At 38.6% G+C, this 14,094-nt stretch overlaps 2 protein-coding genes across 6 annotated transcripts in view; both read right to left on the bottom strand.

The window, feature by feature from the left end:
• Nucleotides 1–1,512, bottom strand: part of LOC107741842 (interphotoreceptor matrix proteoglycan 1-like) — a 26,320-nt gene extending 24,808 nt beyond the window's left edge. For all 5 annotated transcript variants that reach the window (XM_016554622.1, XM_016554621.1, XM_016554624.1 and 2 more), the window contains exon 1: nucleotides 932–1,512. In XM_016554622.1, the coding sequence (XP_016410108.1) occupies nucleotides 932–998 (67 nt within the window). In that variant the 5' untranslated portion in view covers nucleotides 999–1,512. The remainder of the gene's footprint in view (nucleotides 1–931) is intronic.
• Nucleotides 1,513–11,798: 10,286 nt separating this feature from the next.
• LOC107741868 (5-hydroxytryptamine receptor 1B-like) lies at nucleotides 11,799–13,469 on the bottom strand. Its single transcript, XM_016554670.1, has one exon. It carries the CDS (start codon nucleotides 12,967–12,969, stop codon nucleotides 11,827–11,829), a length of 1,143 nt encoding a protein of 380 aa, XP_016410156.1. The 5' UTR covers nucleotides 12,970–13,469; the 3' UTR covers nucleotides 11,799–11,826.
• Between the last annotated feature and the right edge of the window lie 625 nt (nucleotides 13,470–14,094).

The raw sequence follows: 14,094 nt of genomic DNA, 5'->3' as shown, positions 1-14,094 counted from the left end.
ATAACTTGCAATTGCAAGTTTATATCTCACAATTCTGTGAAAAAAAGTCAGAATTGTGAGATAAAAAGTCGCAATAACCTTTTTTTTATTTTTTATTCAGTGGCAGAAACGGGCTTCCATACAAATCAGATTGGACCTTCAGTCTAATTATTTTGATCACACACAAAAGATGCCCTGTTCTAGTGCCACATGTGGCCCAATTTAGAGATGTTTGTGGTGGAAGACAGTGAGCTCAGAGATACAGGGGTCTCAACAATGTGTTTCTGGGTCACAAAACATCTGACCACATCTGTTAAATAGCAAATGAGCAGATGTAGGGCCAGTGGTGCAATTTCTCAAAGATAAACCAGGGTGACTGATTTGATCATGTGTCCCGCTGCTGTCTATGAGCCTGCCGAGCACATGTGCAGACATGAGCGGCGGCGATGCTAATTGAGCTGTACTTCTGAAGCGATGAGCGAGGCCCCACAGCAAAGCTACAAGCCAGAAAAGATTAGCGTTCCACACAGCCACAAACAGAATGCCTTTTGTTTCTCTCTGCTAATGAACGGAGGTTCTGAACGCTGTAGCCAGACTAGAAGCATTCAGAACCCGCATGAAATGTTAGTGAAACGCACTTTTCCAGCATATTGTGCCAAAAAGGAAGCGATAATGGCATGCTTGCCACAAAAATGTGATCAAATGATTTGTCATCGGGCTTTGTTTTGCATAAGAAAAATCTTTGGGTTTCTTTTATGTCCTTGCAAATTGGCTCCTAAAATATTTAAAAGCTCATTCGATCACCGAGGGCAGAAAATGCTATTGTGTGAGGAATCGCACAGGCTGTAGTCGCTCTGAGGCATTGTACATTACTAGATGTCCTGTTTTTGCTCAATTATAGGACTTTGTTTAAATAAAACAGGATTAGAATGGCATTCAAACACCGGCTTACCTTTTATTCTAGTGGCTTGGAGGGTAAACAAGAACAGAATGAGAAATAATCCTGTTTTCAATGGCATGTTGCAGTAGATTATGTCCTTTTGGATGTAAAGTTGCTCATTTGGAAAGAAAAGACAGTCCGTATCGACTTATCTCACATCCGAGGGTGACAGAGTTCATTTCCATCGATTATGTGTCCAGGCTTCCATGGACGGGGCTGTTTGTGGGCACTGCTGTAAGTTGGGTGGTATTCCTGACAGATGGTGCAGATTCTTGGTACAGATTTGGTCTCAAGTGTGTGAGTGGGTGGAAGATGCTCTGCAGGGTATGAGGGGAGTGATGAGGTTAAAAACTCTGCCTCTTTTTCTAGACTAATCTGTTTACCTCTCTCTGACTCCTAATCCCCGTGGGCCCATGTGGTGAACTATCCTCATCCTGTTAGTAGCCTTCTGGGCCAGCATCTGCTAGCCTTCTTGTTTCGGTCACAAGCCACTCGACTTGCCTACTTGTTCTGTTTCCAATCCGGCCGATACCCGTCTCTCTCAGTCTGGCCCACTCGACACAAGTTTCTCAGCCCTCTGCCAGCTTTTGTGGCTGCCAAGCTGAAACGCTGTATTCTACTCCCCCCGTTTGGGACAGCAAGCTCTGCCCTTTCTCTGATCATGGGGCCAGATCTGTGTACTGAGCGAGTGTTGTCGTACCCTTGTGGTGCATGTTAGTCCCCAGGCCTACTGCTTGAGCTGGGAAGAGGATTACACACACCCTGCTTATTAAATTTCACAGCCATAAATAAGTCTCCGCAGCTTGAAATCCATTCAAGATCTTACACAGCTCTGGACCGTGCACGTTGAACTTCCAACTTTCAAGAGATAATGAGAACAGGCTGGTGGCCGTTTGTAACCAGCAGAAATCCCTCTGGAAATAAGAATTTGAATCATTTTTACATAGTTAAGGCTCTGAATAAAGCTGCTCATTTTGCTTGTGGCCTGAAAAACAAAAAAAAACAAACAAAAAAAAAACTCTCTTCTGCACTGCATCTTGAAGTGTGGCTTTAAATTTATATAAGGACTAAAAAACAAACTACTACTAATTTTATATATGTATATGTTAAATTTAAAAAAGCATCAAACAAAACCACAAACAGGATAGTTTTTAATAAGCTGTATTTTTAAGATCAAGGTTGAGAAATATTGAAATTTACCATGGTAAAATATGTTCGATTTACTTTTATAAGTAATGGTTGTTCAGACAACGAATCATTTTTTTCAGTGTACCAAAGGCCCGTAGTTACATCAGTTATTGCTATTACTTTACAGTCATAGTAAATTATTTTATTTTTTATTGTGCCAACATTATTATTTTGCCATCAAAATGTTCTAGTAATGGTTGCAGTTCCAAAATTCTGAGACCACTAATGAATATACTTTTTCTGCACTTTTTTTGTTGTTGTAATTTTCTGATTTTCCACTGCAAATTGTATATTCATCAGAATAATATGAAACGATCAATTAACTATGGACTCCCCAAGATAAAGTGTAAAACCTGATGTTCCAAAATGATTTAATAAAGATCTAAAGAACATATTGGTCTTCAATGGAAGTAAGAACAATAAATCAGTCAATGTCACAAACTACCTACTTATTTGATTAGTGACTTATGAATAGTGCAGAATCTTAAATATTTCATATTTATTTTTATGTCATGATGTTTCTTTTTTCAAAATATTTAAAATTCTTTCAGCTTATTTCCTACTTTAAATCAGGTTTTAAAATGCATTTAATTTTCAAATTTAGACCCCAGATTTTCAATATGGTCTGTGACTTATTAGACAGTTGGACCCCATTGAACATTCAGGACACCCTGACCAGCTGCTTTCATTTTCTGCTTTTAAAACAGAATTAGAGGAAAATCCTATTCTGACTAATAACCGCAGCTCAATGACAAATCTCTGCAATGCGGTTTTCAAATTCACCTGTCCAATAGTGGAGTTAATTCATCTATCTTGATGGCAGGAACAGTCCAGGGATATAGTACGGACAATACTTATGCGGTAATGCAAGAAAGTCAGGAAAATCAGTCGGCCGACCTTTCTACGTTTAATTGTCTTCGGGAGCCTGATTCTATTAAGAGTGGTAAAAATGAGCTCAAATGCAAAGCAGGCTGACCTTCTCACCTATGCTAATGAGTTCCATCACTGACCAATCAAAAGGGTGAACTTCAATTAACCTGGAGTGAGTGACTGTCCGGGCAGCTGTCTGGAGGTCGTGGGTATTGCTTTGGCTGGAGATTGAGCTCATGTCATGACTGAGTTATCAAACTCAACCTACTTATTTTGCAATGCGCACTCGAATAGTGTTTTCAGATACTCTGTGATTGATTGAGCCCTTCTTGTCGGCAAAAGTGGGTGAGACGAAGAAAATCAATCACGTTATTGAGCTCAATATATCATACGTGCAATGAAAAGATCACACAGACCGAACACAAGATTGTGAGATTTGTATAGATCTGGTTTTATAAATGCTTTGAAACCACCAGGGGGCAAACTTTAATTAAATTAAACCTTTTGTGTATGTGTATGTGTATTTGTATATCTAACAGAAAAACAAATCCTTTAGCATACATTCCTGCCTGTTGTAGATCTCCATTACGGAACTAGATTGATTCATGGTAGAAATACTTTTCTCTGGTGTTCAGTTTATAAACGCATCACATATAAGTTTATATAAGCGTACAGTGAATACAGTGCGTATGTGATATATTATGTTCGAGCTCATGTCATATCTGAGGAAAGAAGTCATTGAAATGCACTTTCACTCGAGCCATTAGTGAATAGCAACTCTGATTGCTTAGATAAATGGCCGGCTGTCTAGAGTACATGCAAGGTGAATTGTAAACAGTGGAAATTGTCCTGAATATGGCCATCTGTTCTGAAAATGAGAAGCATAATAGATGCTGTTACAGTCACCATAGACTGACATCGGCATGAACTGCACTGAAGTCACAGAAATCTCCTGTTTTCAAACAAGCCATCACACGGCCTTGCAAAATGCTTTTTCCAGCGGTATATTTATGACTGTGCACAGTGAAGCCACTCTAAATCTATATGTGCCATGAAGAGCCGAGATGTGCTGCCCCCAGGAAACTTCAGCAGACCAGAGTAATGACTCTGTGCTATGGAGAGAAGAATTTCAAATCTGACTCTCACTCCTAGCAGACCAAATTCAGCGTCCTTGAAGATTTGATGTCATGAACTAATGCAGAGTCATTGACCAAATGACATTTCCACATGCTGGTGTAACATAATGACAGTAGAGTGTTTACCGAAGCCTATCATATTTAATTTATTTTAATACCATCGTTCCGGTTGCTTAGCCATTGCGGTTTTATTATGAACAGAAAGTTAGGCTGAACTGACATCGTTTTTCCAAAAAGTGAATGGGAAAGTCTTAAGTATCTATAGCCAAACACACTTGAGTAAAAGTAAAAAATGTTTTGTCATTTTGTTGTATGTAGGTATTTAAAAGCAAAAAGACGTTTGAAACTGAATGATGGAAGTAAGAGACGGTAGAGATTTTCACATTAAAGTAACTTTGATGCTCTAAAAGGAACCTGTTCAGTTGCAGATTTCTCATGTGTAAAGCTCAAGGGCAAACCACCTGTCTGGTGAACGTTAAAATCAGCTTTATAGTAGTTTGACTGTTTTATATACAGTAGTAGTTTAATATAGTAGTGGTGAGACAAATCTATTTACAAGGACAAATTACCATAGTTATGGCTGTTCGCATTTTACATGTGAAGATTTTGAAATTACACATAATGATTTGTACGTATATACTACCATAAAAAAAATAAATAAATAAATAAAAAAAACTGGGGTCAGTAAGACCTTTTTTTTTTTTTTTTAAAGAAAGTCTCTTATGCTCACCATGGCTGCATTTAAAATACCTGTTTTCTATTTTAATATATTTTAAAATGTAATTTATTCCTGTGATGCAAAGCTGAATTTTCAGCAGCCATTACTCCAGTCTTCAGTGTCACATGATCCTCCAGAAATCATTCAAATATGATGATTTGGTACTGAATCAATGTTTATCACTGTTGAAAACAGTTTTTCAAACTTTTTATTTTGCTTGATATTTTAGTGGAAACTATCATACTTTTTCAGAATTCTTTGATAAATAGAAAGTTCAAAAGAACAGCATTTATTTTAAATTGAAATATTTTGTGACATTATAAATACCATATATATATATATACATAAGGTATTTATAATGTCACAAAATGCCTCCTCATTTCAGAACACCACCGCACACCACTGAAAGAGTCAGTTTTCTCAGAATAGAAGCGCTGGTTTGCTGGTTATGTTGCAGCACTGAAACTGCTACACATCATACGTTTAATGGAGGAATATATTTCCCCTGATACAGCATGCTTACTAAGGTAGACCAAAACTTAGCTTTCCATAAATGAGCATGTTTCAAATCTCTGAGACATAATTATATCTATGAATGTCACATCATTTATCCTGATAAGAAAAAAAAAACACAATTTCCCCATGGACATGATTTGCAGTAGCTCTTACAATTATTGAGATGCATTAGGGGATATTTTTTTCTGCCATACAATGCAAGTATAGACATTTTTATTTCATAGATTTATGTAACAAATAACCCTGCTGAAAAACAAAGAAAATCTTTAGAGCAAAAACAAAATGCAAAATGGACCTCATCTACTTTGATGACATTGGCAACCACAGCTGCCAAAATTATTTTGTAAAAACTACAGAATTTTTTTTACAGTGTACATGTGGTATTAAAAGTCACCCCATTTGTCATAACTTGATGTCAATGTTGTTTGATGTCATTATTGCAATATTCTTCTTCTTTTTTTTTTTTTTGCAACTGTAATAATTTAAAGGGATAGTTCACCCCGGAATTAATATTTGATCATTTACTCACCCTCAAGTTGTTCCAAAACTGTGTGAATTTCTTTCTTATTGAACACAAAAGAGGATACTCTGTAACCAAACCATTTCAGATAGCCATTGACTTTCATAGTATTTTTTTCCATACAATGAAAGTCAATGGCTACCAGCAGCTGTTTAGTAACCAACATTCTTCAAAATATCTCATTTTGCGTTCAACAGAAGAAAGAAATTCATGCAGGTTTGGAACAAGTTGAGGATGAGTAAATTATATAGATTTTTGGGTGAACTATCCCTATAAGAATCAACATTTCAATAACACAAAATGGTCAAAATCTATCATCTGAATATCAACTATGGTTGTTACAGCTATGACTACAATCATTTCACATTTGATCCGTTCAGTTATGCTAACCACATTAAAAATCAAGTCTCTTTGCTATGCAGTGACGCACAGGCACAATCAGAATTGCTGACGCTGCCAAACCATCGATGTGAAGGGATTATTGTGTGATTATAAGGATGACCTCTACATTTTATATGTAAATGATTGTAAATGAAGAGCAGATATTAATTTACCCATCATGCTGACTTCCTGTGTGAGCATTTTCCCCAGCAGATTTGATCTCCTATTTTTATATCCCTATCTCTATATTGTATCTTCAGCTGTTAATTAATGGCATCGCATAAGAAAGCGCTAATTCGCTAATAGAGATGAAACGACTTTAAAATCTCTCTAAACAGTGATACGGCAGACAGGCTAGACTCTCGCAGATTATATAACACATTATTTGCAATGTCTCTGCTCCTTTGAGACAAGATTGTGCAATTTCAAATGTCAAAATATCCTTGAGAAAGATAAGATGCATGCTATACGGAATGCTTAAAAGTGGAATAGTCATTAAAAGCGCTTGAATAATGTGGCATTCATGACGTCGCTTCACAGATGCCGACGTTACGGAGCGGACTTCCTCCCTAAAGCGTATGAATGTCAGACGTCAAGATGAAGACCTCTGTCAGAGGAGTCTGTTTCCTCTGAATCTGAGCGAGTGTTTGGATCACAATTAATCACTTTTTGTCTTGACATTTACTGAACTGATGATTGCTGTCTGTTATGGACCATGTAGAAATATAATGGATTAATGGCCTGTGCTAAACTCATTATCTGGATAGCATTCGTAAGACAAATGCCTAAATGTTTCCTGACTTTGAACATACCTAAAATATTTCCTTCCTCCATACTTCCTTTAATGAAATTAATAATCCTGAGGTAAATAATGCAGAGGCGCAGCAAAGATATAAAGCAATAAAATAGTATAAAGCTGATAATAAGCCACTCCAACAAGTAAACACAGGTATCTGTCAATCTCAAGGAATGGCATTTGGAGAAAAAAATAATAATATTACTGCAGAAAGCAGAAAACGAGCTGTACATGCAGATATTTTGCAAAGGATCAGCTTAGACATTGATTTTATGTATAAATGCCTGCAAGTGCATTGTTCTTTTCACAGGGTTCAGATATTTGAACGTTACAACCTTTCCAATATGAGGTTTTGAACTATATCTGGATGTCTCAGTTTTTTAACCATATGTGTTTACTCCATGTAGATATGCTCAGGGAAAAATACATATTTATTAAAGACTGGATAAGGCATGACACATGATTGACGTACAGGTGTGATCTATAGCTGAGGATGAGCAGGTAGAACTACATATGGAGACTGATATGTCTTCTTAAAGAGATACTTCACCCATAAATGACAATTTTGTTGTCATTTACTCTTGTCAGTGTAATAACTCTAAAAATATAATATTTTCAAGCTATATGGTAGCTTTGTGTGAGGAACCGACCTACATTTATGGTTTGGCATTATTTGTCACTGGTGTTTTGATACCATTTGTGAATATAAGTGAATGTACAATGATAAAAATCCATTCACTCCTTTTTTTAATCCCCCCCAAACCTAAACAGTCTCAATTATCAAGGCGTTTCGATTTTCTGAGCAGTATGACGTCATACTGCTCAGGCCCCGCCCACGACCGCTGACAGACTGTCCCGTATTAGCATATTTCCGCCCTCAGCCAGTTGTACGCTGTTTTCTCCCAGCTCGAGCAGCTGTAGCGACAACAATGTCTCATAAGCAATGCAGATGTTTTGTAGTTGGATGTAAAAGTGCACATAAGAGTCTTCATTTTCTCCTGACATCAGAGCCACTGAGGATGCAGTGAATTCGTTTTTTTGTTTTTGATGGTAATGCGCCACAGAATACACAAACAATGGAAGAGAGGGGGAGGGTGAGCAGTAGGTCATTATCATTTAAAGAGACATGCACCGAAACGGCTCGCTGTGAACAGAGCTGTTTTTGACAAGGTAAAAAGGGTGTCGTTTTACACGATCATTGAGGAATTTTATGTTGCAGATGCAGACATTTCATGAAGACCCAAAAGAATCATACCATCCAATGGGCATCCAATGTCCCCTTTAAGTAGTTTTAAGCAAAATATTTATATAATATAGGTCAGTTTATCACACACAGCTATTGCAGGGCTTCAGATAACATGGCATGTAGTGCACGAGTCGTATGGACATCTTTTATTGTCCATTTTTTGGTTGTTTTGGGAAGTTGATTATTCCATTATAATTGTATGAAAAAGAGCAGCCAGGACATTCTGATAAACTTCTCCTTTAGTGTTCCGTGAAAGGTTTTATGGCATTCGTAACTACATATTAGTGGCTATTTCATGTCTTATCTTATTTGTAGGATTACATTTCTGTATGAATCACATCATAAGAATTCATAGAATTGCTACCTTGTAAAATATTTAAGTTTTCACATGACATTGGGTTATAAAGTCATACAGGTTTGGAATGACACGAGGGTGAGTGAATAATGACAGAGCTTTCATTTTTGGGTGAACTATCCTTTTAACTGTGCATTACCAGCGACAAATTTGAGCAGCTCATAATCAGATTTGACTAATTTCAACAATAAGCTGTGGTATATGAGAAAACATGTTAACATCATTGCATAGATACATATGCTCCATTTAGCACAATTAAGGTAAAGTGTAATTGCAAAGCAGATTGACGTTTTTTTTCAATTGCGTAGGAACAGCTGGTGTTTAATAACAGACGAAGAAGAGTATCTCCCATAAATGAAGCCTTTAGAAATGTTAATATGATGAAGGTTCATGTCCAGCAAATCTAAAAACATAAGTTCAAAGATTAATGACTGTATGCAGTAATACTGCATGGATTTTAGTAAGACTACATGTTCAGGCATATTGTATATGCAGGCCATGTGTGCAATATATGCCTGAGTGATTTGTATGTTGATTATATCAAGGTCATATGTTATCACAGACAAGTGGTAATCATATGCCTGCAAACGAGTGTTTCTCTGTTCGCTCATGATTAACGTTCCATCCATAGAGGACATTAAGGACAAGGAGGGAAAAAATAACTTTATTTGAGATGAAACATGTGCTATAACCAAATATTTCAATTTTAATCATATTAAATAAAAAACAACAAAAGAAAAACATTTAGTGACAACAACGGCTTATAACAGAAATGCAAGATTAATTTTGCATAGTATTAAATCTACTACTTTTAATGAGTTTAGAAGAAAAGATAAATGGCAAAGACAAGAGATTACATTCAAATGAATTAAACAAGAAAACAAATAATTAACGGCTCCTCCAAGCTTGTCCAAATCATTTTATACTAATACTACTCTTGATAAAAGTCATATTAATCAGCATACTCCAAAAAGACCAATATGGTTAGGGGGAAAAAAACTAACATTTTTTGCCATCATGTTGCTTGCTTTCCACCACCGTCGCTTTCTGAGAGCTAATTTGCGATTCGCTGTTAAGCGGTTCTGACAGGACAGCTTACACTTATTGCGGGTGTTGGCATTCAAGCTGTAATAGTATAAAATTAGGTCTTTAAAACTCACTTCACATCAAATTCGTAGACATTAAAAGGGTCTGCGCTCCAAAAACCAGTGAAAATAGCATGATTTTCATTTTCTTGATGATTTTCATGTCAGTTTCTAGTCCATTGGCCCCCTGCTTATAAATGTCCCCAATTTCACTGGCTGCTGTTGGAGGTTTTGCAGCATGATAAGTAAATCAATATCCACCATGACTACACATACAAAGAAAGGGTTGAAGGAAACACAGGCTCATTTTGGAAAAGCAGAATTGTGGGAAATATCAAACGTGCCTTTTCGCGATATGCTGTGGCTTTGCAGTGATCCTTCCCTGTCACCTCCATATGGGCTTGATAGGTCGATATCTCCCCCTCAGCCCTTTTCTTGTGCGTCTTTGACGTATTACTCACCTCCTGCGGTAGACGTGTCATTCTCAGTTACTCAGTGATCTCTCATACTGCCAAGTGACAGATAATATGACTTATGGGTGCATAGTACAGAATTTGTGTTAGAAGTAGGTCTCAATTCACATCTAAATCTCAATGGCCTCGGGTTGGTCAGTTTAACTCTGTCTGAGGCACTCGTACTGCTGATGATTGTATAGTGAGTACTTGACCTCAGTATAAATTCCCACTGCTTGCTTTCATCAAACAAGGACTTTTCACCAAAACACCCACATTTATGGGAGCTTGGACAAGGAGAGCCACTAAAATAGATTTAGGTGCAAGAATTTATCATCAGTAGGCCTGTTTTCGTTATTCAAGCATAAGATAAGCATGCACTGCTTTAAGACACATATACATATTCACACTGTAAGACAGGATGAAAGACGTATTTAATGTGAGCACAAGCAAATGGATTACCCAACTTATTTATTAAGTTTAGGATCAGTCAGCAGCTATAGGCAGTGATCACATAAGAGCAATTTAATTGCACATTTTATAATGACAATGAAGCTTTTTACACATTTTTGCTTTATTAATTAGCGACTGGTTGACCACACGCTGTCAAAGCACTATGAAATCCAAAGTCATTGTAAATTCCGCTCAGTTTTGCAGGAGTAACCTACATCTACTATGTCAAACGAGGCCAACATAACAGAGTTTATTACACTCTGCTGTCTGGGATTTTTGATTTTGATTGGTCAGTCTGATTGACCGCTCATCTAGGAAACCTGTTTCCAGTGTATCTGTGCTCATGCCATCTCTACTAGTAAACTAATCAACTCGATAATCATTTCATGTCCATTTACTTATTTATTTAGTGTTGTATTTATTGATTTTTTTAAGCAGTCATGTGATATATGTGCAGTCAGACGGTCATTACCAGGACACAGGATCAAGGAGGCAATTTCGTATGAATTGATGTGAATCGTAGGAAAATGTACGATTTGTACAATGTTAGTTTTTCTACACAATAAGCAACGACGTGAATCTGGAGTTAATTGCTTACACAATGGCTACTGTTGCATTTGTATGGTTTCACCTCTGCACATTTTTCAGGTTTTCATCTCTATAACTTTATAATTTTTTCTTGTTTTGAAACAAGTGAGGAAAATGTCACTTTTTGAACTAGGAACCAAGGCTTGGGCTGTTTCTAATCAGTTATTGGAGTAACCAAGGTTGGGTGTTTGTGACAGAAAAAGCGCGAGGGAGGGAGAGCGCGTGTAATTATCTGCGTCTGCTGCGGCTCTCGGCAATGTTAATAGGCAGCAGCATAATTACAAACAGCGAGGCTATTAGATTAATTAGTTAAGACCAAATCGAAATAATTTGTCATTTTGATCTTGTTTTCTGTCATTTATTTGATTGGCGGTGTCTTTGTTTTGCTTCCTTTGTGCTATGCTGAAGAAAAAAACAACAACCCTGAAATAATAATATGTGACTGTAATGAACTGGAACTGCTTCAAATCCGTGCAGGTGTAAGAACAACAATCAGCACCTGTCAACCAATCAGAATCAAGCATTCAACAGCGCAGCGATATCACTTGCGATAATGACCGACTGACTGCATGACCATTATCCTAGTATTATTGATCTATTTTACTATCGTCTGCAACATCTAAAGCTTATGAGTTTGTGAAAAGCTTTTTTAAAGTCATCATTCGACATGGTGTATATTATTGGATTGATCAGTGAGTTGACATAGCCGAGCCAATTGAAAAAGTCAAAGAGTTCTGCGGAAAAGCAGGATGGACAGAGGGGAACCAGCAGTGTGTAAATGAAAAACGGCAACCAGCACACAATATAGGCTCCTAAAATAACGCCCAGGGTTTTGGTGGCTTTCCTCTCTCGCGCAGCCGAGATTCTCTTTTTCTCCAGAAGTGAATCGGACACAGTTACTCTAATTTGATTGTCACTGCCCAGAGACCCGCTGTCCGAGTAAAGCTCTTGCCTTCCACAATGCAAAGGAGAAGTCGAAGCCACCGAAGCGGGGGAATTCGTGCTCAGATGTGCCGAAGTGAGTCTTTTCCCCGCTTTTTTGGGCGACTGCTTCAAAATGCGCTTCCTCGCCTCCACGTAAATCCGCCCGTACAGGGCGATGAGCAGCAGCGTAGGGATGTAGAAAGCTCCGAAAGTGGAGTAGATGGTGTAGAAGATGTGGTCCGTGTTGACCGAGCAGGTGGTGAGCTCCCCTGCCTTCACCTGCCGCCAGAAGAAAGGTGGCAGGGAGATGGAGATGGCGATGATCCAGGCGGTCGCCACCATCCCCGCGGCGCGCGCTTGGGTGCGTTTCTTGGCATACTCGACCGCGTCCGTTATAGCCCAGTATCGATCCAAGGCGATTACGCAGAGGTGAAGAATGGACGCGGTGCAACAGGTAATATCTGAGGACAGCCAGATGTCGCAGATAACCTGCCCGAGCGTCCACTCGTGCGTGACCGTGTACAGCACGCAAATGGGCATCACGAGCACCGACACCAGAAGGTCCGTGACGGCCAGGGACGCGATCAAGAAGTTCGCCGGTGTCTGGAGCTTTCTGGACTGGGAAATGGTGGCGATGACAAACGCATTGCTTAATATTGTTGCAAGAGTGATGAGACCGAGAACGGACGCTAAGGTGACTTGGAACGCGAAACTTTCTTGTTTTTCGTCCGTTTTAGGTGTTAAAGTCACATTGGTGCCGGTCGAGCTGTTCAAAACCTCGAAATGGCCAGGTGTTGGTTTGAAATGACCGCTGCGCTCCATCCCAGCAGACCATATGTTTTCATATTTTGAAATTAAAGCAATATTTTCGGCGCTTCATGATTTCTGTCAGCTCCAGCATCAGGTGCAGACAAACGCTCGTGGATGTTTTCGTTCTGTGGTATGCGAAGATATTTTTCTGCTTCATTCTAATTCTCAAACTTCGGTCTCTACGAAAAATAAAAATCAGCTGAGGGCATACCAGTTGCAAAATTGCACAATATAAAGCATCCCAGAAGTTGTGTAAGAACATCCCTGCTCCTCTTCACGTCCACAAACGAGTCATCTTTAAAACGTAGATACTTTGCCCGCAAGCAGCGGCAATTTTTCATAGGTTTCACTGATATGCGGTCGCAGGGTTCCTGCTTTTTATAGGGCTCTGATGCAAAAGTTGCAGCTTTGATAAGCATCATCTTCTAGTTTGAGAGAGGATGCTGTCCTCTGGGTCTTAGTGCCGCCTTACCCTTTTATGCACCTTTTAATTATTTAAAAAATAAACTCACCCTCACGTTGTTCCATACTATTAAACTGTTGTTATTTATTTATTGTTTTTAATTATATTTGCTAAATCTTTACAAAATATAAGTTCCAAATAAGACAACATAAATGTGCCATGTCAATACCGCTCTTGTGCTATATGCAGCCCTATGCTATTATGAATCAATTATAGTGATTTTACAGTTATTATTATATTGATATTACATTGCATATACAGTGGGTACGGAAAGGACCAGAACCCTTCCTAGAGCTGGCTGTCCGGCCAAACTGAGCTATCGGGGGAGAAGAGCCTTGGTGAGAGAGGTAAAGAAGAACCCAAAGATCACTGTGGCTGAGCTCCAGAGATGCAGTCGGGAGATGGGAGAAAGTTGTAGAAAGTCAACCATCACTGCAGCCCTCCACCAGTCGGGGCTTTATGGCAGAGTGGCCCGACGGAAGCCTCTCCTCAGTTCAAGACACATGAAAGCCCGCATGGAGTTTGCTAAAAAACACCTGAAGGACTCCGAGATGGTGAGAAATAAGATTCTCTGGTCTGATGAGACCAAGATAGAACTTTTTGGCCTTAATTCTAAGCGGTATGTGTGGAGAAAACCAGGCACCTGTCCAATACAGTCCCAACAGTGAAGCATG

The sequence above is a fragment of the Sinocyclocheilus rhinocerous genome, unplaced genomic scaffold (genome assembly GCF_001515625.1).
Source record: "Sinocyclocheilus rhinocerous isolate Xijiao unplaced genomic scaffold, SAMN03320098_v1.1 scaffold1157, whole genome shotgun sequence".
Classification (NCBI taxonomy): Eukaryota; Metazoa; Chordata; class Actinopteri; order Cypriniformes; family Cyprinidae; genus Sinocyclocheilus; species Sinocyclocheilus rhinocerous.
This window is presented reverse-complemented; position numbering and strand designations above follow the sequence as displayed.